This window comes from Cnephaeus nilssonii (assembly GCF_951640355.1).
Source record: "Cnephaeus nilssonii genome assembly, chromosome: 4".
Classification (NCBI taxonomy): Eukaryota; Metazoa; Chordata; class Mammalia; order Chiroptera; family Vespertilionidae; genus Cnephaeus; species Cnephaeus nilssonii.
In genome coordinates this window covers 37640791-37662815 of record NC_137075.1, presented here as the reverse complement: position 1 = coordinate 37662815, position 22025 = coordinate 37640791, and the positions used below count along the sequence as shown (strand labels likewise).

The 22025-nt window shown below is 45.7% G+C and overlaps 1 protein-coding gene across 2 annotated transcripts in view; it reads right to left on the bottom strand.

The window, feature by feature from the left end:
• The window catches only part of FMN1 (formin 1), a gene marked incomplete at its 5' end in the record, with an annotated part of 414719 nt that extends 393634 nt beyond the window's left edge, over positions 1–21085 (bottom strand). For both annotated transcript variants that reach the window (XM_079768750.1, XM_079768751.1), the window contains one exon: positions 19249–21085. In XM_079768750.1, the coding sequence (XP_079624876.1) occupies positions 19249–21085 (1837 nt within the window). The remainder of the gene's footprint in view (positions 1–19248) is intronic.
• Between the last annotated feature and the right edge of the window lie 940 nt (positions 21086–22025).

Sequence of the window (22025 nt, the reverse complement as noted above, 5' to 3'; positions counted from 1 at the left end):
TTGTGACAGTTAAATGAGTTTAAATTTACTTTTAATTTTATATTATTTTAATACTAGAGGCCCAGTGCACGAAATTCATGCACGGGGGGTCCCCTCAGCCCAGCCTGCACCCTCTGCAATCCGGGACCCCTCAAGGGATGTCCAACTGCCAGTTTAGGGATCGGGCCTAAAATGGCAGTCGAACATCCCTCTCACAATCTGGGACCACTGGCTCCTAATTGCTCACCTGCCTGCCTGCCTGATTGCACCTAACTCCCCCCACCGCCCCGCTGGCCTAGTCACCCCCAACTGCCTCCTCTGCAGGCATAGTTGCCCCCAACTGCCCCCCCCCCACTGGCCTGGTCAGCCCCAACTGCCCCCCGCTATCCTGGTGGCCCCTTAGTGCTCCTCCCGCAAGCCTGGTCGCCCCTCACTGCCCCCCCCTGCTGGCCTCATCGCCCCTCACTGCCCCCCTCACCAGTCTGATAACCCTCAACTGCCCCCCCTGCAGGCTTGGTAGCCCCACGCAGCCTGCTGCTTAGTCATTTGGTCGCCCCTCACTAACCCCCTGTCAGCCTGGTTGCGCCACGCAGCCTGCTGCTTGGTCATTTGGTCGCCCCTCACTAACCCCCCTGCTGGCCTGGTCACCCCACACAGCCTGCTGCTTGGTCATTTAGTTGCCCCTCACTAACCCTCCTGCTGGCCTAGTTGCCCCATGCAGCCTATTTGGTCATTGTTCGGTTGCGATGGTCGCTTAGGCTTTTATATATATATATATATATACTAGTAGCCCATTTGCAGGAAGAATCCTGCAAGCGGCCGCTGTGGTCACGTGCACTACCGCTGTCGCCGCCGTTGTGGCCGCAGCGCCTGCACTCACGCACCGCTGCCCCCTGCCCCGCTCCGCCCTGCCCCGCCCCACCCAGGCTTTCCCTCTGGCAGCCACCTTGCTTTCTGCTTTTCCTCCCTCTTCCTTCTAAGTTGTCTTCAGTCTTCACTCCTCCTTCCCTCAGCGTATGCAAATTAACCGCCATCTTTGTTGGGTAATTTGCATACTCGCCCTGATTGGCTGGTGGGCGTGGCTTGGGCATAGCGAAGGTGCAGTCAATTTGCATATTATTATTATTTTATTAGGTAGGACTAGAGGCCCGGTGCACGAAATTCGTGCACGAGGGGTGTGTTTCTCAGCCCAACCTGCACCCTCTCCAATCTGGGACCCCTTGGGGGATGTCCGACTGCCTGTTTAGGCCCGATCCATGGGATCGGGCCTAAACAGGCAGTCGGACATCCCTTTCACAATCTAGGACTGCTGGCTCCCAACTACTTGCCTGCCTGCCTTCCTGATTGCCCCTAACTGCTCTGCCTGCCAGCCTGATCACCCCCTAACCACTCCCCTGCCAGCCCCTGTTACCCCAGTCACCCCCAAATGCCCTCCCTTGTATATTCCCTTTTTATTAGATAGGGTTTTTTCTTTAGCATATTGGACAGTCCTAACTGGTTTGGCTCAGTGGATGGAGCATTGGCCTGCAGAATCAAGGGTCCCAGGTTCGATTCTGGTCAAGGGCATGTACCTTGGTTGGGGGCATATACCCAGTGGGGAGTGTGCAGGAGGCAGCTGATCAATGTTTCTCTCTCATAGATGTTTATAGCTCTCTATCCCTTTCCCTTCCTCTCTGTAAAAAATCAATAAAATATATATTATAAAAAAAGAAACATTTAAGATTCTTCCATATCTGCCTGGCTGGTGTGACTCAATGGTTGAGACCCCAGGCTGCCACCGCTGAAAGGGGATGGGGCCCTGGCCAGGCTGAGACCCCAGCCCAGGCTGCCACCTCAGCCCAGCCAAGCTGAGACCCCTGCCCAGGCTGCCATCTCAGCCTGGCTGGGGATAGCCCTGTGGGGGTGTGCGGCTCCAGCCCACGCTGCCTTCGCTGGCCTGAAGATAGCTTGGTGGGAGTGCACCGCCCTCCCGGCCTGAGACCCCAGCCCAGGCAGCTGCCGCTGCCAGGGAATTGTGCGGCTTGGGTGCCAGGCCCTGTAGGTCTGAGACCCCAGCCCAAGTTTTCCTCATGGCCAGGGGATCCTGCGGCTTGGGAGCGGGGCCCTGGCAGTCTGAGACCCCAGCCTAAGCCGGCACGGCTGGCCAGCGATCATGCGGCTTGGGGGCGGGGCCCTGGCGGTCTGAGACCCCAGCCTAAGCCGGCACGGCTGGCCAGCGATCATGCGGCTTGGGGGCGGGGCCCTGGCGGTCTGAGACCCCAGCCTAAGCCGGCACGGCTGGCCAGCGATCATGCGGCTTGGGGGCGGGGCCCTGGCGGTCTGAGACCCCAGCCTAAGCCGGCACGGCTGGCCAGCGATCATGCGGCTTGGGGGCGGGGCCCTGGCGGTCTGAGACCCCAGCCCAAGCCAGCGCCACTTGCCAGTGATCACGCTGGGTGCTGGTGCCTCCCAGCCGGACACCCTGGACTGCCGCTGCTGGGCGGACTCCGCCGGGGCTAAGAGGACTGGGCGCTGCCATCTTGTGGCCATGGGCGCCGCCATTTTGTCACGGAGTGATGGTTAATTTGCATATTACTCTTTTATTAGATAGGATAGGTAGACAAATTCACCAATAATTTACTTTATGGTTTGTACTTTTAAGAAACCTTTTCCTGCTTGGCTGGTGTTGCTCAGTGGTTGAGTGTTGACCTATGAACCAGGAGGTCATGGTTTGATGCCTGGTCAGGGCACATGCCCAGGTTGTGGGCTTGATCCCCAGTGTGAGGCATGCAGGAGGCAGCCAGTCAATGATTCTCTCTCATCATTGATGTTTCTATCTCTCTCTCTCTCCCTCTCCCTTCCTCACTGAAATCAATAAAAATATATATTTTTTTAAAAAGAAATGCTTTCCTAAGACTTACATATTTTCTACAAAAAGCTGCAAAGTTTTGCTTTTCACATTTCAGTTCTAAATCCACCTGAAATAGATTTTGTGCATGGCACCAGGTATCTCCAACTTCATTTTCTCTTTCCAAATAGATAATCAATTCTTCCAGCATCGTTTATTGAATAATGTATCATTTCCCAGTCTTTGTACTATCAGCTGTTGCAGGTAGGATTCCCTGGGAAATGGACTGAGAAGAGATTCCCATGCAGGCTTGGTGGAGAAAGGGCGGGAGGCAGGACTGGGCAGGGTAGGTGCAGCTGCCACAGAGGCCTCAGCTGATCGCACAGGGAGCCCTGAAGCTGGGGTGGCCCTTCAGAGTTGTCCTGCACAAGGCACCAGGACTGAGCTTTTGGACTCTCACACACAGACCGGTCACTGGATAGGACTGACCTTGAGGAGCAGGTGGAATCTCAGGAGAGGCAGCTACTTTGGGCAGAGGGCAGTTCTGAGGGGTGACGTTGGGGTGGGGGGTGGGGAGAGATAGGATGACTCAGCCATGAGCCATCAATGAGCAACTCTCCCAGCAGCTGAGGGAACTAGGGCCTTGGTCTTAATAGGAGAATTTGGGTGGCACTCACAGTATCTTCTACACAGCCTTTGTCATGTATGCCCTTTCCAATTTTATGGGCTCACTATTCTTTTGGAGTCTTTTTCCTATTAAATAACTTCCAGAAATGTCTCCATTCTGGTCCCCTGCATGTAATCCAATTTGTCAATGGCCTCCTTCCAATATATTCCCATAATTACATCCCAAACACCATATTTGTCAGACTATTTACAGTAGAGTAGTACATTTTTGCCCTTGATATCAATACCTATTACTAATGTAGTCTAGCTTTTGCTTTAAACAGTCACATCACCCAACTGCCTCAAAAATCAATATGTTGTCAACTGAAACTGAAACCAAAGTCCCCGATATCCTTTACTGGTAAGTGGATATTTTATTCTAAATGCAGAGTGCTTCCAGTATCCTCTCGAATTCAATCTTGTTCCATTTAGCTTAGGAAGGATTTAACAAGCTCTGATTCTGTCATCTAACACTTCTTTCTCCATCTCAGTTTTTCTCCAAAGTTGACTAAGAACACCAATAAGATGTTGAAAAGAAAATAACTGAACAGGATTGGGAATGGTGAGGAGCCTTGTGACATGCAAATGATACCTTTCTGCTTTTTGGCACAGATCCATTCATCCACACTCTAAGCGTGAGGGCTCCTGGCTGAAGACCCTGTGTGTCTTTACACAGCAGTTGTCTTCTCAGTCACTGGAGGCAGGGACCTTAGCGTGATCCTTGACTCTGTTTCCTTCCTCGACTTTAGAGCCAATCATCTAGTTTTGAGTCCACAGAGTTTTGGAATCTATTTCTTATTATTAGCAACACCAAGACTATTACAGACCTGTTTGATTCTTACTCCTATTTGCAATTTAGGACATTCCCACTGTTGCCAAAGCTATTTGCCTTGGAATAAAAGCTGATAGCTATTCCCCTTTAGGGGTTCCCCACCTGGAAGAGATGACGGAAAATAGTGCCCCTGCGGGAAGAGAAGATACATGCAGCTTCCCAGGATGTAGTCTGCTGAGAGCATCCATAGAGCATCCAGACTATTGGGCTCACTGAGGATAATGGAAAGACGGCACCGCTTTGTCAGGCTGCGATTTGTAAACATAAAAACAATTCCTCACATTTGTAATGCACATTCATGTATGCTGTCTCCTTTCATTCTCACAGCAACTCTGAAAGAGTGATATTATTAACCCCCTGTTGAGTATGAGAGCTGGAGAAGTATGTTACTCAGAGACACATAGATAGGAATTGACAGAGGCAGGATTTAATCGTGGGCTTCCTAATTTCAAGGCAGCTGTGAATTAGGAAACTAATTTCAATTAAACAGTTGTGTGAATTATGGTCTATTTAGCACAAAAAGGAAAAAGCCATCTAAAGGCAGAGGGGTTCTGAAAGGACAGCCCCAAACCTCTGAAAGGAAAATATTGCCCAGAAGACACAGGAAGTGATTTTTCTTGTGACACAGAGGCTGAGATGGATCAGCTGCTGCAGCTGAGAAGCAGACGCTTTCCTGATTTGGGCTCTCTGTAAGCTTAGTCATACATTATCATATGACTTTTCAAGATATTTGCTCTTAAAGGAATAAGAAAGATGGCAACAAAACAGTAGTGCTGTTCTTTAGAATAAAGCTGCAGATGTGTGATCGCAGTATCATAGTTACTTACTAGATGGAATCCTGCAACTCCATAATATTTGCTGATAACATAACACTGGTTGTAAAAACTATATACTCAAAGCCTAGTGGATGCTTAAAGACAATTTGGAAAAGTAGCATCTTGGACCACATGGCAGCAGCTGGCACTTGGAAGGTATAGGTAGTTATTTGAAGACATCTGTATTGAAGCCAGATGTTAATAATATGATTAATGGTAAAAAAAAAAAAAGTTGTGATCACAGTAACAAATGTTAAACAGGAAACTAGCATTCTACCTTCAAGAATAGCAGTTTACCTTCCTGTATTAATGTAATGTACAATGTCAGTAGGATAATAAAAAAACAATAGACTTTTCATGTTTACAAGTGTATAGGTCCCTATCTCTGATACAGTATATAATAATTATTACAAAAATGGTTAAGTGGGAATTAAATTGTTTCTCAAGGACAATTCATCTATAACATTTCCCTTTAATAAAATATTTGCACTTACAAGATTGTGAATTCATTTAACAAAGCTATACTTAGTATAATAACTTGTTTTTACCTTGGTCTCCACTAATGTGGCTAAAGATGGAGAGCTCAGTCCCACCCCTAGGAATTCTGATTGAGTAGGTCTGGAGGATGGGGCCCAAGAAACAGCATTTTAACAAGTTTCCAGTTCTGGCTAATAACACTGAGTACTTAGAAAACCACACTTCTTTATAAACACCAATCTATAGCACATTGACCCTCCCTTTAGTTAAAATTTCAAGTAATCACATCTCATCTTGTCACAGTGAATCTTGTATGCACAATAAATAAAAACCCATTCAACAATCAGCATTTATATAATACTAGAGGCCTGGTGCATGAAATTCGTGTACGGGGGGGGGGGGGGGGGCGGGAGGGGAAGGGGGTGTGTGTCCCTCAGCCCAGCCTGCACCCTCTCCAATCTGGGATCCCTCTCATAATCCAGGACTGCTGGCCCCTAACCACTCGCTTACCTGCCTGCCTGATTGCCTCTAACCACTTCTGCCTGCCAGCCTGATCACCCCTAACCACTCCCCTGCCAGCCTGATTGACGCCTAACTGCTCCCCTGCCAGCCCGATTGCCCCTAACTGCCCTCCCCTGCTGGCTTGGTCACCCTTAACTGCCCTCCCCTGCCAGCCTGGTTGCCCCCAACTGCCCTCCCCTGCAGGCCTGGTTCCCCCCAACTGCCCTCCTCTGCAGGCCTAGGTCCCCCCCAACTGTCCTCCTCTGCCAGCCCGGTCATCCCTAACTGTCCTCCCCTGCCAGCCATCTTGTGTCCACATGGGGGTGGCCATCTTGTGTGTTGGAATGATGGTCAATTTGCACATTACCTCTTTATTATATAGGATATGCTCTAAGCTATATCAAATGTGATGTTGTGTATTAGAGATAAATAAAGCTTGGTCTCTCCTTCCATAGAGTTTATATTTAGATGGACATACAAACAAATAATTATGGTGTAATGTGATAATGTGTAAAGTTCTATGAAATTTTTCATTCTATAATGAGGGATGTTTTATAATAGAGATAACATTTAGAACTTTTAAAAGACTTTTTATCTTGAAATAATTTTAGACTTACAAAAAAGTTGAAGCTCCTATACCCTTCCCAATATTATGCAAACATTTACATTTTGCATAACCAAGGTTAGGATGGATTTTGAAGAATGCCTAGGAATTTATCAAAAATCTCATGTAAAGAAAACATTTATGAATAAAACCACTGAGTTATAAAATACTATAATAATATCTAAATATTTTTGCAGAACTATTGTGGCAAGCCTTTTAAATATATCACATAATCATTAAAAAAACTCATAAGTATTTAAAATATTATATCTATAACTACTCCCATTTACATACTGAGGCAATTGCCAATCTTCTGGTAGGTAGCAGAGCTGGAATTTGACACTGAAGTGTTCAGCTTTTGCACACACACTCTCAACCAGTACACTGTGATTAATGATCCAGAAATGGAGAACAGTCTATTGTATACACACATTAGGTTACATTAGGGAAGGCTGTGGGGACAGTGTCTGACAGTGGAAGGAGAAAATAAGACCAGAAAGAGGATGTAAAGCCCTAAATAATGGAAGGATACTGTGATAGGCAGAATTCTAAGGTAGTTCCTGTCCCCTGGGGGACATGCCCAGAATAATCCCCTCTCCTTAAATGACAGCAGAACCTGTGAATATGAATGCATATCACTTCCACGATCCAGTTATGTTATACGGCAATGGCAATGACAAAGGAATTCTGCAGATAGAATTGTGGTCCCTGGTGTACTCACACCACTCCATTGGTTTGGGCCTCAAATTCTCAAGCCATTTTCTAGACCTAATTACTCTTTTCCTGGCCTTGATTCCTGCTTCCACTCTTGGAATCCTGTCCCACACTGTAAGGATCCTGCTCTGCTAGGTAATAACAGGCGTTTTATGGGCAAATTAATACAATGAGTTTTGTGCAATCACATGGCCTCAACTTATATTTGCATTGTATATTCTCACAACAGTGCTTTCACACAGAAGGCAAACTTCAATGGTGGACACCAGGCATCCAGTGGGGGCGCCTTGCAGGACCTTTGAATCAGCCTAGAAGAGCTCCAAGTAGCTGCTCAGCCTTCTGGTTCACCAGCGTGTGGGTCATAAAGTAGCTTGGTGCAAATGTGCCGGCCTTTGATCATGCATAATACAACATTGCTGGTTAATCTGTGACCAGCAAAACACATGACACGGTAAGCTGCCTCTGGTTTCCATTTCAAGTTTGATCACTTGGCTACACCTCAGTGACTGCTGTTGACAATAAAGTTAAGTCTCATTTAAGATTAAAAAAGGTCTGTTGTAGTAAAACTGATTATGTTGTAAGGTTATTCCAATTAAAAGAACAGTTTCTTTGTTCACAAAAAAATTTGGCTTTGAGAACCCAAGCTCCATTTAATTTCAGCCCCATCCCCTGAGCGTATTCAGATTCTTAAACCTATGCAGAGATGAAGACTTTTAAGGTTAGCTTAAAAATAAAGCATCATCTACCAAACTAACATGATAGTAATCACATAATATGATATGAAACCAATTTCATTCTGTTTAACATAGGATAGGTGGGGAAAATTTACCCCTGTTACCGGTTTGTAGACCAAGTTTTCTTATCATCCATTCATTCTTCCACTTACACATTCATTTAATGAAACATTCATTGAATACGTGCCATTGTCAGTTACTGAACCTGACTCCAGGTAAATAATGAGGAGCATGACACTGTTTCTGTTTTTTATTTTAAAAAATAAGAAAATATCTGTTTCAATTCTGACATACTCTATCACCAGCAGAAACAGGTTCCAAATGAAGAAGGGACACAAAGAGTATGGCAGGGACAAACCTACTTCATGCTGCTATGTGGCAGGGCAGCTGAAGGGATTCCCAGCCATTCTGTTTAACTGCTCCTGGGGCAATCTGTCACTCACGGTCACTGCCTTGTCACTTGTAAATTGGAGGGTGTTTTTTGTGGTTTTTTTTTAAATCCTCATCCGAGGATATTTTTCCATTGATTTTTAGAGAGGGTGGAAGAAAGAGGGAAATACAGAGAGAAACATCGATGTGAGAGAGACACATCGATTGGTTGCCTCCTGCACATGCCCTACCAGGGCCTGGGCCAGGGAAAAGCCTACAACCGTGGTATGTGCCTGCCCTTGACCAGAATCGAACCCAAGACTCTTTGGGCCACAGGCCGACGCTCAGTCCACTGAGCCAATCCAACTCAGGCAGGAGGGTGATTTTTTTAAAATATATTTTTATTGATTTTTTACAGAGAGGAAGGGAGAGGGATAGAGAGAAACATCGATGAGAGAGAAACATTGATCAGCTGCCTCCTGCACACCTCCTACTGGGGATGTGCCTGCAACCAAGGTACATGCCCTTGACCGGAATCAAACCTGGGACCCCTTAGTCCACAGGCCGATGCTCTATCCACCGAGCCAAACCGGTCAGGGCTGGAGGGTGTTTTAAATTAAGGTCAACAACCAAAAATTTAAATTAAATCAATGCAGATTGACCACCAAGGAACTGCAAATCATCCATTTGAAGTATAAGACAGGGTCCTACATTCAAAAGCTTGATGGGAATTCAAGACTGACATAGAAAACAATGAGAGAATATTATAAAAATATACTGTATATACTAACATAATAATCTATATATATAAAAAGCCATTGACTATAATGCCATAATGACCCTAACGACCAGTCACTATGACACCCACTGTGTCCAGCAAAGCAGCCTGATCAGGGGGTGGAGCTAGCTGGCCAACCTCACGGCCCCTCCCCGCTGCCGGACCACCCTGATTGGACTCCCCCACCCCAATCAAAGGCGGGGCCAGCTGGCCAAACACCCTCCCTTCTCCCCCATTTCCCCCAGCCAGCCCCACCCCTGATCACCAGCCCCACCATGACAGGCCCACAGTCCCCCCCAAGGCCGCCCCACCCCTGATCACACCCCCCACCCCAATAGGGGGTGGGGATAGCCGGCCAACCTCCCGAAGCCTCTCCCACCGCCTGGCCCCACCCCAGATCGGCCCCCCGATCCCGATCGGGGGCAGGGCCAGCCAACCAATCACCCATGGTCTTCCCCCAGGCCGCTGGCCCCCAATCAGCACCCCTCACCCCATTTGGGGGTGGGGCTGGCTGGCCCACTGCCCACAGCCCCTCCCCATGGCTGGCCCCGCCCCCAATCGGTCCCCCAATCCCATCGGGGGCATGGCCTGCTGGCCAATTGCCTGTGGCCCAGCCTCCCAACAGGCCCAGCCCTGATCCACCCTGATTAGGGCTGGGCCAGCTGGACCCCACCCGTGCATGAATTCATGCACTGGTCCTCTAGTATGGAAATAATAGAGGTCCAAAATGTATTGTCTTCATAAAAAATAATATAGATATCAGGAGGGACCAAATTATTATTAGTTGAAAAAATTTAAAAAGCTTTGTAGGGGAACTTGTGAGTTCAGGTGGCTCAGAAATAATTGGTAGGAAGAAAGAGGACTTTGGTTTTTCTTATGCTATATCACCCTTTAACTTATGATTTCATAATGGAATGATATTAATATTAGAAATGCAATTTTAATTTCTTCTTACTTTAATTGCAAAATAAAATTTCACTGATTAAATTCAAAAGCTATTGAGTGAGCCAGTTTCAAGCTAGACTGTGTAATTTTTTAAAAATTCACTGGAAAATCAAAATTAACCTACAGAAAACAATGAGACCAAAAAAATGCTATTTAAGTGACTTAAAAAACAAAAGTAAATGTAGACGCTTTCGTTGAGAACAAATCAAGAAATCCACATTGAACAACCAGTTGTGAGCTATTATTTGTAGCATTGTTTCATCACTGAGAAACCCAAAAAGTAAATTATTAAATTTTTTTCTGGCCCTCTGAGTCAACACTGGTCTGTAATTATAATAAAGCTATTATTTTCTAATATCATATGAAGTATTTTCATCAACATTATGTTACTTGATTCTCAAAAGAACCCTATGAATGTGATATTATTCTTTCCAGCAAATGCAGTCAGGGGAGTAGCAACCAGGTGCAAAATCACTATTTGTCTGGCTCTACCAATGCTGGTGCTCCCCTCCCCTCCACAGTTTCTCCTAGTCATTCTAGGAATCACATGTGCTCTCGGATGCAATCCTCCCATCATCACTGCTGCTCTCTCCTGTTCTGTTTAATGTGCCTCTAGACCAGTGATGGGCAACCTTTTGAGCTTGGTGTGTCGAACTTCGCCAAAAAACTGAGCATAACTCGGGTAGTGTGTCACTTTGAGGAAAAAACATTATTTCGCAAATGTTTCATCCTCAGGAGCAGCAAATGTTTCATCCTCGGCATGCGGTCACCTCAGCGGCCGCGTGTCATCAGAAATGGCTACGTGTGTCAGTGCTGACACACGTGTCATAGGTTCGCCATCACTGCTCTAGACACTGCTAGAATCGTCACCTGGGCTTTTGCAGCTAAGGTGCCAGATGCGTTCCCAACGCACTACGGCCCTCCTCCCTCACTTGTCCTCTTCTCCTTAGTATGAGGTAAAGACTGGTTCACTCCACCAGCTTCCCGGTCACACTGCTTCAACAGCACCTCGAGTAGGAATTCTTCATCCCCAAGTTTGTTATACTGTTATGAGACCCTGTCTTCAATATCTGAAGGACACATTAGTAAAATTACTCTGTAACTTTCTACACTGCTTTTTTCATTGCAGTCTTCTCTCCCTACCATCCAGGCATGAGTCCCTGAGAGCTGGGTCAGCAGAAAATCTGGAGGACATCCGTCACACTATTTTTTCTGTTGTTCCTCCCCCAAGGCTGATACCCTCTCCTGTGCCTCAGATCCTGCTTTTCTAGGATGAGCTCTGCCTGGTGACAATCTTCGGAGCACTGAGGCAACAAACTCTCATCAGGTCTAACCATCTCATTATCCGGACATGCGGAGACTCCTGTCTGAACCCCAGGCAGCCTATGTTTAGGCTTAAGCCACATGTGTTATTTGCTCTCTCCACAAGCCTTGTGCGCTGACCTGGAAAGCAACAGCTTTAATCAGTCACAGGATTATTTTGGGGGCTCTCTCCTCCCAAATGCAAAACTCTGAGTCAAAATTTTAACTAAGACTTAAACAAAAAAAACCCTACACCACAACATTTTAGAACAAAATATGTGAAACCTTTATGATCCAACTTACTGCCTTAAGTTGAGAATAAAACTGTCACAGGAATCACAAAAATCTGAATCTCAGTATCTGAAGCCCTCACTCACTTGCTTGGTAGGAAGTGAGGTCTCAGACTCTTCCTCCCAGTTATGCCCTCCAGGGGGCCCACAGGTTTCCGTGCTTGGGAGCCTGCGGCCCTTGCCCCCTGGGGCTCTGTTACCCTGTCACTCTGCCGCCCTTGGGTTGCTAACAACCTCTTCCTGACCCCTGTAGTGGGGGCTGTGCTCTCCCTCTGGTCAGAAAGTTTCTGCTTCTCTCAAATAGCTCTTCCACCTGCGAAACCACTGGGCTTCTGATGACAAAGTCATTCCTTCCTAGAGCGTAGGTAGGGCCCTCCCAGGAGTTTGAGAAAATATTTGTACACAGACTTTTGGTCCAGACTTGTTCTCTCACGATACTTCCCTTTCCATTGTCCATTGTTCCTACCTATTATCGGGTATCCTTCAAAGACCCCACAGGTCCCTCTACATCCTAAACATATCTGAATCCCAATCTGACGTGGTTTCAAGTTCTTTCCTATAAGGCATGGGGACACAGAGACAGCCTCTGGCCCAGGTGCGGGAGCAATGCATGACGGTGGGGAACTCCAAGGACCTTCGGGAGCATGAAGAAACTCTGGAGCATGATCTGGCGGGCAGCTGAGCTACCAGGGCACAAAGGAACGCCGAGGGATGGTATGGCCTAATGTCACAACCCAGAGGCCACAAAAGTGTACTCAGTAGCATGGGTTGATGCCCATTTGAGAACTAACAGGAGTTATGATCCTTGTAAGTGATCAGAGAGTGAAGTAAAATAGGCAGTGAAGGTCATTTACCTGATTAAAAACGATCAAGAAGAAGAAAGTGGGCCCAGAGTCGGTGTGTACTGTTTTCAGAAAGCACCCTCTCCCAGAAGGGTCCATGAAGAATAAAAAAAAACATACAGCTTCAATATTCAGTACTTTACTTTGTCAACTTGATTAAATGCTTGTAATTCAATTATAAGCTTTAAAGTTTATCTTTTTTAATGCCGCCAAGCAATGATGCTATGAGGCATAATAGTTGAGTCATGTGAAAATACAGGATGGGGCAAAAGAAGGTTTATAGTTGTTCCTATGGAAAATAATATAATTGTTAATAAATAATAATACAAGAATAAACTGTGTTTCGTATACTCACAACTGTAAACATACTTTTGCCTCACCCTGTACATATGCAATAAATCTTCAAATTTTAATCTTTTTTTTTAAATGGCTTTATCTCTTTTTTTAATGGTCTTTTCTTTTAGATTTTTCAATGGCTATTACTTTTAATCACAGTGTTAATTCTGCCATTTCTATATTTCTTCAGAATCACTTTAGATGGATGTATTTGGCTTAGGATCACAGACTGCCACCCTTGCTTTAAATCTTATTCTCTGAATCCAAGAATAGAAAAGAGACAAATAAAAAACAATTCAATAGAAGGTGTTATCCTTATGGCACAACTGGATACTAACCTGGGAAAAAATTCATTTACGTAAAGCTGGTTTGGGATTTTAAAACATCAGATTTTGGTCATGGTCCTGGCCTTTAAAACATATTCTCTTTTGAAAAACAAAATCTTAATAAGAGAAGCACTTTATTTTATATAGAATCTGACCTCAAAATATAAATTGTTCATTTGTAGAAAATCTATTTAATATTTCATATGCAAATTAGTTACTCTTAATTTGACATAATCGGGGAAGATATTTTTAAATTATTTTTGTGCTTTGCATAAAAAGCAACCAAGCACAATGTGTTGTCAATCACTGGTAAACATAAGAGCTATGCATTTAAAAACCAGATAAACCTTTCTGAATTCACAGACTGAAACCTGCATCAGAAGATCTTCCAATTCTTTCACTTCCTCTATACTTGAACTTTAAACAATAAGACAATTGACCTAATTAAATTGAGAGGTAGAAAGGTCAAACAACAAAGAAATGAAACAGTGCAATAATTATTTATTATCAAGATAACCAGTGTTCTATAACAAAACATATACTACACATACACACATCCTTCTTTACCTAATTGTTCATTTAAAATACCATTCTATCTTTCTACACTTTTTGGTCTTCATGGCGCAGTCTATCTGCATTATCTTGTCTCACTCTTTCCCTCCAGATCCACCCTCCACCTTTCTGCACATGCTCTTGGCTCCAAAGGCTGACCTTTTAGATCGCATCTACCAACTCCCTTACACTTTGCCTTATGGTTGGTTCAGTTAGAGGAGTTTTCTAGGCAGAAGATCAAAGAAAAGTGAGGCCAGGATGTTTATTCCCACAACTTCCTCTCCGCCAGGTGCCTCTACCGCAGGCCACCATTCCTGTCACATGGTCCCCCTGATTAAGCTCCCCTGTCAGGTTCCAGTGACCTAAGCTGCTTCCCTTGTTCCTTCAGATCTGGGGATGTCGGTTACCTGTCAGGACCCTGACTAACCCAGGAACCTTTCTAAACTTCCTTCTTCTCTTGGTTTCTGGATAATGCTCTGTCCTCATCCAGTCCTACCTCCCTGACTAGTCCTTTTTGGGCATTGCTTTCACAGGGATCCAGCCACCTGAATTTCCCTTCGTAACAATGCTGTGTATCAATGCTGCACTTTTGCCTCATTAAAGGACATGGGTAAAATACAAAAAAGTGTGGTTTTAGCTATAATCTTACCATACACGCACATCACTCTAGGAGTATCTCTTTTCTTTAAAAAATAAGTTTGGCTCAGTGGTTAGAGTGTCAGCTCATGCACCGAAGGGTCACAGGTTTGATTCCCAGTCAAGGGCATGTATCTGGGTTTCAGGTTCGATCCCTGGTCCCAGGTGGGGCGCATGTGAGAGGCAACCAATTCATGTGTCTCTCACAATGGTGTTTCTCTCTCTCTCCATCCTGACCCCTCCTCTCCACTCTCTCTAAAAATCAATGAAAAAAAATCCTCTGGTGAGGATTAACCAAAACAAAAAAAATAAAAAAGTAGTTACAAATCACTCTTTAAAAAAATCATAGGTGACACATTCACCACAACCAGTGCGACAATCCTACATAATAAAATGGTAATATGTAAATTACCATCACTCCGCTACGCCCATGATTGGGCCAGCAGGAGGCGCAGGGGGCGGGACTCAGGGTGGCCGGGGTAGCTGATTGGGCCAGCAGGACGCTGAGCTCGCGGCCACTGGCGCCGCGAGCTCAGCGTCTGTGCCGTGGCTGCGCCGGAGGCTTTCGGAAGGCCTGGTGCACCAGCGGATAGACAGCCAGCTCCCCCGCGATCAAAAGCCAAAGCGGGGGAGCTGGCTGTCTGTCTGCTCCAGCACAAGGCCTTTCAAAAGCCTCCGCCGCGCCGGAGGCTTTCGGAAGGCCTGGTGCCCAGCGGACAGCCAGCCAGCTGGTGCATCAGGTGCATGATTAAATCATGCACTGGGCCTCTAGTGTAAATATAAATAAAGAAAAAAGTGAGTGCTCTTCCCCAGTGCTGCTGGAGCCTTCACCTCAGTCCCCACCTTCTCCCTGCCTTGGCCCTAAATACAGCATTGAACAGCCTGGCCAGTCTTCTCTGTACCTGTCTCCATGATATTCAAACCCAGGCCAAAATATATACTCAAACATGGAGAAGGTGATACACTCTCTACAAAAACTGAGAGCATGTTACTAGATGTAGATCTAGTTCACTACCTTAAATAGTCTCATAATATTACAGAGTATAAATATACTATAATTTATCTAACCATTTCTCTACTGATGAAAATTCAAAATTTTTTCAGCTGTCTTTGGTACTACAAATAATGCTGCAATAAATGCCCTTATGCATATATTCTTATTAGTGCATCTATTTATGTAAGCTAAATTCCTAAATGTAGGTTGCTCAGTCAAAGTTATATATATATTTCAATTACTTAAGTAATTTCACTTACTTTCTTAAAAGTATATAGCAATGTATTTCCTGTCAATTTAATTCCTTATTTGTTTTATATGGATATAAGATGGTATATGCAATTTTTGAACATTATTTTCTTTCTTAGCATTAATTACAGATAATTTTCTATATGTTTTCTGCAATAACCTTTCTATATACTTTCTATAGTAATCTTAACATCTGTCCATTAATGTTGTAGAGCTTCTTTAAAATTTTATTGGAATTGCATCAAACTTCAATATTACATCTACTCCCCTATAATATATATGTAGAGAAGAATTAGAGGTTTGACAGTAGCATTAGATATAATAAAATCTATTACACGTATGCCTCTCAACCCTCAATCAGTTGACTTAACTACATCTTTTCATGGGCACAACAACTGGACAAGTGAGTCACAATATCAAGAAGAACTATGCCTGGGGCATATGCTTCCATCACCACCCCAGTGATTTCAATCAAAGGAAAAGATCACGAGATGGCTGAGGAGCACACTGAAGCACTGGGCATTTTCCTGAGGACGGGGAGCCAAGTTCCATGTGATTCTGCTGGCTTTAAAGGGGTCTACTGAAGATCAAAGGTAAAAGAAACCATCGAAACAGAAAGGAATTCAGCCCCAAGGCTGCTGCTATGCAGGCTTGCACAGCTAGAGTCTCTCAAGGTTTGAGAAAATACCACAAAGGCTTGGGAACATTCTACAGCCGTTTCCATCCCAAAATAAAAGACCATAAAAACCAACTCTAAGGTGGGGGAGCGGGGGAGAGGAGGAGGATGAGAAGAGAAATCTGGCCACTATTCATTGTTAGTATATTCTCTATTTGATCATATCACCACCAGACAAGAAAGTCCCGTGTGTACCCCTTGGAATGGAGAGTTAGGAAAATTACAAAGCTAGCAGATGTGGACCAATAGGCTCTGTGATACCTCTGTGCTATCTCCTCTGTGGATGGTGATGTTGGCTTTAACGGCTTGGTCCTGTGAGAAGGAGAAGCGGATTTCACTCTTTCCTGGGAATTACTACTTGTCCATAACACTTAAGAATCTTCCAACTGGAAATGGGTCTGATTACTTTTGCCAGCCTTAATCTCCTACTAAAGCAGTTAATGGGAGCTTTCAATAATGCTAATCACATCACTTCAGTAAAATACCTACCTGTTATTTCCACAGGAAATAAATGTCCACAGACCATAAACTCAACCTGGTAATAGCTGACATGGGAGGAAGGGGGGAGGTGGATGCAGATAAAGGCGCACTGTGCAGTGACAGTAAATGAATTACAGGCCCCTCCTCTGGGCTGTGGGGACTGCCTGAGGCCTCTGCTGGGATGAGGTGGGAGGGAAATAAAGTTAAAAAGGCAGCTGGAAGCAGGAAAGTCCCCCTGTCTGGACCCACCAGCTGCAGGAAGTCACTGATGGATCCAGAATAGGAAGAGGACTCATGGCTGCAGAAAGGGGGAATTAAAGGGAGGGAAGGGGACAAGAACAGGGGATAGAGATCAAAGATACTATCTAGAGAACTCCCTCCCTGAATGGTTTTCAAAGGAGGGCCAAGATAAGAGCTAAAATTTGGATGTCCTGGGGGAAGGTCCCAGCCAAAGGGAAGTTATCCAGGCCAGAAAAAATGGTCCCTCCGCACCCCTATTCTCCTTTCCCTTCCCAACGCCTTTCATAAAGTTGGAAGCACAGGGGGTGTCCCTGCCAAGGAATCACTGTGATTCTAATGACTGGCTCAAGATCCCAAAGGAAGACCTGGTACCAAAATAAAGGGAGTGGTTTGAGCGATTGTATGGAAAAGCCAAGGAAGGAAGTGATCATCTGTTGAGCTTGCCCCTCAGTGGGCTCATGGTCAGTCACCTAGAAGCTGAATGTCCTCTGGGTGCCTGTCTTGACCCACGTACGGCAGAGCTTTTGTAATATCTTTTATATAGAAAAAGAACAACAAAATAAAAAGATAACTCTAAGTCAGGGGGAAAGGTTTATGGATGCTCAATGAATTTACACTTTCTGGATGAGGAACACACAGAGTCCTAGAATTTGGTGATTTCTAAAAAGAACCTTCAGGAGTGAAGCTAGCCATTCTGCACTCACGTCTCCAAGAGTCTCTCATCTAATAGTTGTAGAGAGCTTACGTTCCAAGTATTTCAAAGTATGCATAGGGAGAAAGAATTTTCATCATAGGGTTTCAGGATACATGCTTATAAAATCTACAATTCTATGGCTTTCTTGATGACACAGATTGGTTTTATTATGAAAGAAGCAAGAGTTATCAAAGTAAGATCAATATATTGCAAAAACAAGATGAAACCATTTACCACATTGTTTAAGAGCCAGCCCCTGGACCAATGATTTACAAACATTTATAAAAATGTTAAGAATTCAAAATAGTCAGAAAGCTTTTAAAGTTTTTCTTTACTACATAAATATTTTTATCTCAAAAAATTGCCATGATGTTTGCTCTAACCTGTGAGAGACCATATATTATGTTACAAACTATTCCCTAGACAAAGCATCGACCATATGCTGCTAAAGCACCGCTGAAAAAGAACCTGTTATCCGCACAATGGCACACAAGACCTTGCGCATCTGGCCACACTGGCCTGGAAAATGTAATGAATACAGGAGTGGCGCTTCTTACAGACTGCCGTTTTTGGTCTTATCGAACCCACTTACAGAAGCCCCAAATTATGTTCATGTAAAATTTTAAATCACATTAAGCACAGGAGCCAGATTGTCTCTGTAGCACCTTTTGCATAAGAAATGATGTTGCACCAGGAGTGGTAGGAACCCATAAATAAGTTATAACTTCAGAGCAAACATTGCTTTGTGCTCCTTTAGGAAATTATAAAAGAGAGAAATTTAAAAAAAATCTGAACTAATTCTCTTCAAATTAAACTGAATTATTCTCTCCTCTGGTAAAAACAAAAAAAGTTTTCGTCATAAAATAATGATGTTACAAAGGTGATTACTAAAAACAACAACAAACAACAAAAACCTCTAACAACAGACACAGCACGCTTTTGCTCTTCTCCTCGGAGAATCCCAACAAACTCAAGCCACTCAGCAGCACCGCCAGCAAAATTCAGGCCAAGGGGCCGATTACCCAGCGTTTGCATCAAAGGCAGCGACAAGTTGCTACTTCTCCCTGCTCGTTCGTTCCTGCTCCTTTGAGTCCTGTGGTAAGCAACCGTGAGGGCAGCCTTAACGTATGCCCACCAAAATAAAAGAAAACAAAGACATTTACAAAGTATTGCTTCTGGAAGCAACTACAACCCTGACTCCGTAAGTAAATACCATCCTCTCAATCTCAGCACTCCCCTATACCACACCCAGTTTTCTTGCTACAAGGAGAATTGACTAACAGGCCCAGGAATGTTGGTTCATTGCTCACTAACCTGTCCCTGAATAGCACAAGCAATTTGTGAATCACCCCCAAAAAAACTATGTAAAGCATCTTAAACAGGGACTAACCTGGAGGTGACTGGTGCTGAGGCTGAGCTGTGATCCTCCCGGGCCCCAAGATCTTTTCCAAAGGTTCCCCAGGCACCAACCGAGGTTGGTCTGCTCTGAGGAAGGCCGAGCTGGCTCCTTTGGTCTCCGTGACCTTCTCAGAGGATGATGGCTCCAAGGTGTCAGCAGAGGTGGGCCCAGAGAAGGTACCACTCTTTCTACCAGGAGAGTCATCAAGAGCGGCTTCCCTCTCGCCAGGCAGCCGGAGGAGCCTGTGATGCTGCGGAGGGCTGGGGAGCCTTGGAGAGAGAGGCGAGGGAACAGGTGACATCCGTGTGTGTGTGCCAGACTGAGAGGATGAATTATTAAATACCATGCCCAGAGCTGGCGGGGGCGGCCTCTCACCACCTCCGCCCTGTGAGGAGTCGGGGCCAGCACTGCAGGGCAGATCCAGAAACAAGGTCTTGTGGCCGCTCAGAGACCGCCCAGCTCTCCTCTTGCTTCCAGTGTCTGGGAGGGTGCGGAGGGCCGTCCTGCTGAGCGGGAAGCCCAGCCTCTTCCCCTCAGTGGCTTCAACTAACTTCTCACTCTCTATCACCTTCAGGAGGACCTTGTTCACAGCCCCCTCGGTGCTGGCTGGAGGACATTCCCTGGCCGGTGACTGCCATGACCCGTCCCCGCGCTGCTCCTTGCCCTGCCGCTTGGATCCAGGAGCCCCAGCCTTGGCTGCTGGGAGGGTGAGCAGGTCTGCGCTGGGAATGAACTCAGCTTGGGCTGCTAGGCGAACAGCAAGCATTTCTTCGCCCTCAGGATGCGTTTGAACCACTCTCTGCACCTGAGCAGACAGGTCCTGGACTTTGGCCACCACTTTGGAAACAGGTTTCTTCCTGTGAGTCCGCTCAGCACACTTCTCCTTCCGGCCCCTCTCTGTGGGTGGATGCTTCTCGGGGTGCTTGTGACTTCCAGAGAAACCTGTCTGCTGATGTGCCAGCCTGTGAGGCGCCCTCGGTAGCCCCCCAGCACCACTGTCCCCTGGCTCCGTGGAGCTGCAGTCAGGGGGCGACCCTCCTCTTCCAAGCTCAGCATCCTCAGAAGTGAGCCCGAAGCTCCCAAAGCCAGGGTCAGGGTCCAGCGTCCTGGCGATCTCCAGGGGGCAGCTTTCTCTCTGCCGGGAAGAGGAACGAGCCCTACGTGGGAGCAGGTTGTCTCTCTCCTCTAGAAGCCCACGATCAGGCCTCTCTCGAGAAAGAGGAAGGGAGTTGCTGGAACAGATATGGTCCCTCCCCATCTGAGGAGCCGATTCCTGGCCCCCATGCCCTTTTCTTCTTGTCCTCTTCTGCGGAAGCGCCTCCACACTCTCTCCCCCTCCCCCAAACCTCCGGGGCTTTTTGCTCCTCTGGGTGCTCCTCTTATTGAGACAGCCCACGAGGGGCTCTCCCTGCAAGTCGCCAGCGCTCTGGAAACAGTCGTCCTCAGGGGCCAGACTCACGGACAGCTCCGGCAGCTTCCCCTCCTGGTTCCCCATCGTGATCCCCAGGATGTGGTCTGAGCTTAGGAGATTGGCCAGCAGTCTCTCCCTCTCTGCTGTGAGTTTGTACAGCTCGGTTAGAATGTCCTTCGTGGGAGTCTGCTTGAAAAATATGTCCCCTGGATGTTCATCTGGCTGCAGACTGAGGCTGATGACGTCTGACCCCTCCCTGACTTGGTAGCAGTCCTGAAATGCCTTATTGGATCTGTCTAGGGTTACAGTGCCCTTGTATGAAAATCCTCGGACTTCCCCCCGTGGAAGATAGAAGCTGATGTAGCAGAGTTCAGTAATGGGCTTACGCAACTGGAGGGAGCAGTGAGTGCCTTCCATTATGCCTGCCTAATTATTCATGCCTCAGAGATGCTGGTCTGTGGTCAGGCTTCCCAGGCTCCAATGCTGGGGCATGTGATGGTGGCTACGCAGAGAGAGAGCAGCTGACCGTCATCTCCAGCAGTGAGACTGCCTGAGGAACAGGGGAAGAAAGTAGCTTGTCTAACAGAGTGGATAAATCACACACCAACATAAATCAAAGCATCCCCATGACTTCGCCTTCCTCTTTGGCTGACCTCAACCAATCCAGGCATTAGCCCCACTCCCACCCCTCCCTGGACCAGCAGAGCTTCTACAGCTGAGAGATGGGAGAGTGCTCTAATGTTAGCCCCAAGAAAAAAGTGCCTTCTCCCCACCTGGGAACTCACTATATACCTTAGAGAAGGTCTCTCAACTTCACTAGGCTTCAGTTTATGCTCTTCTATGTATCTCCCATAAATCCTGGGGTAAGGAGACTTTGAGATCCTTAGAAAACAGAGGCATTTTAATAACCTGTTTTTGGAATATCACTTTGCAAAAATAAGACAAGCCTTTTTACTCTCCAAGAAGCACCTTCTAAGATTTGACATTATCTGTTTAACTTAAAGTAGAATGGGGGAAAGGTATTCAGCCACAAATTTGGATTCTCTTCTAAACACAATTCATATTTTGCCAAAAGAACTAAAAGTGAAAAATTTAAAGTTTAAAATTTAAATAAGTGATTCAGTAGTTTTAATCAAGTTTTTTTTTTCTTTCTTTCATACTTCTTGTCCACTTAAGGCCAAATGGAATAAAGAAAAAGCAAAAATCTGAAAGCCAATGCTAGCCCTATATGGGTTTTCAAATGTCTTCACCATCGAAGTGACTAAAACATCACATAATCAGTAAAGGTGGCTGCTCTCTCCTGTAATTTGAGGTATCCCAGAAATATCTTTGTGGCTAACATCTTTACACACAAGCA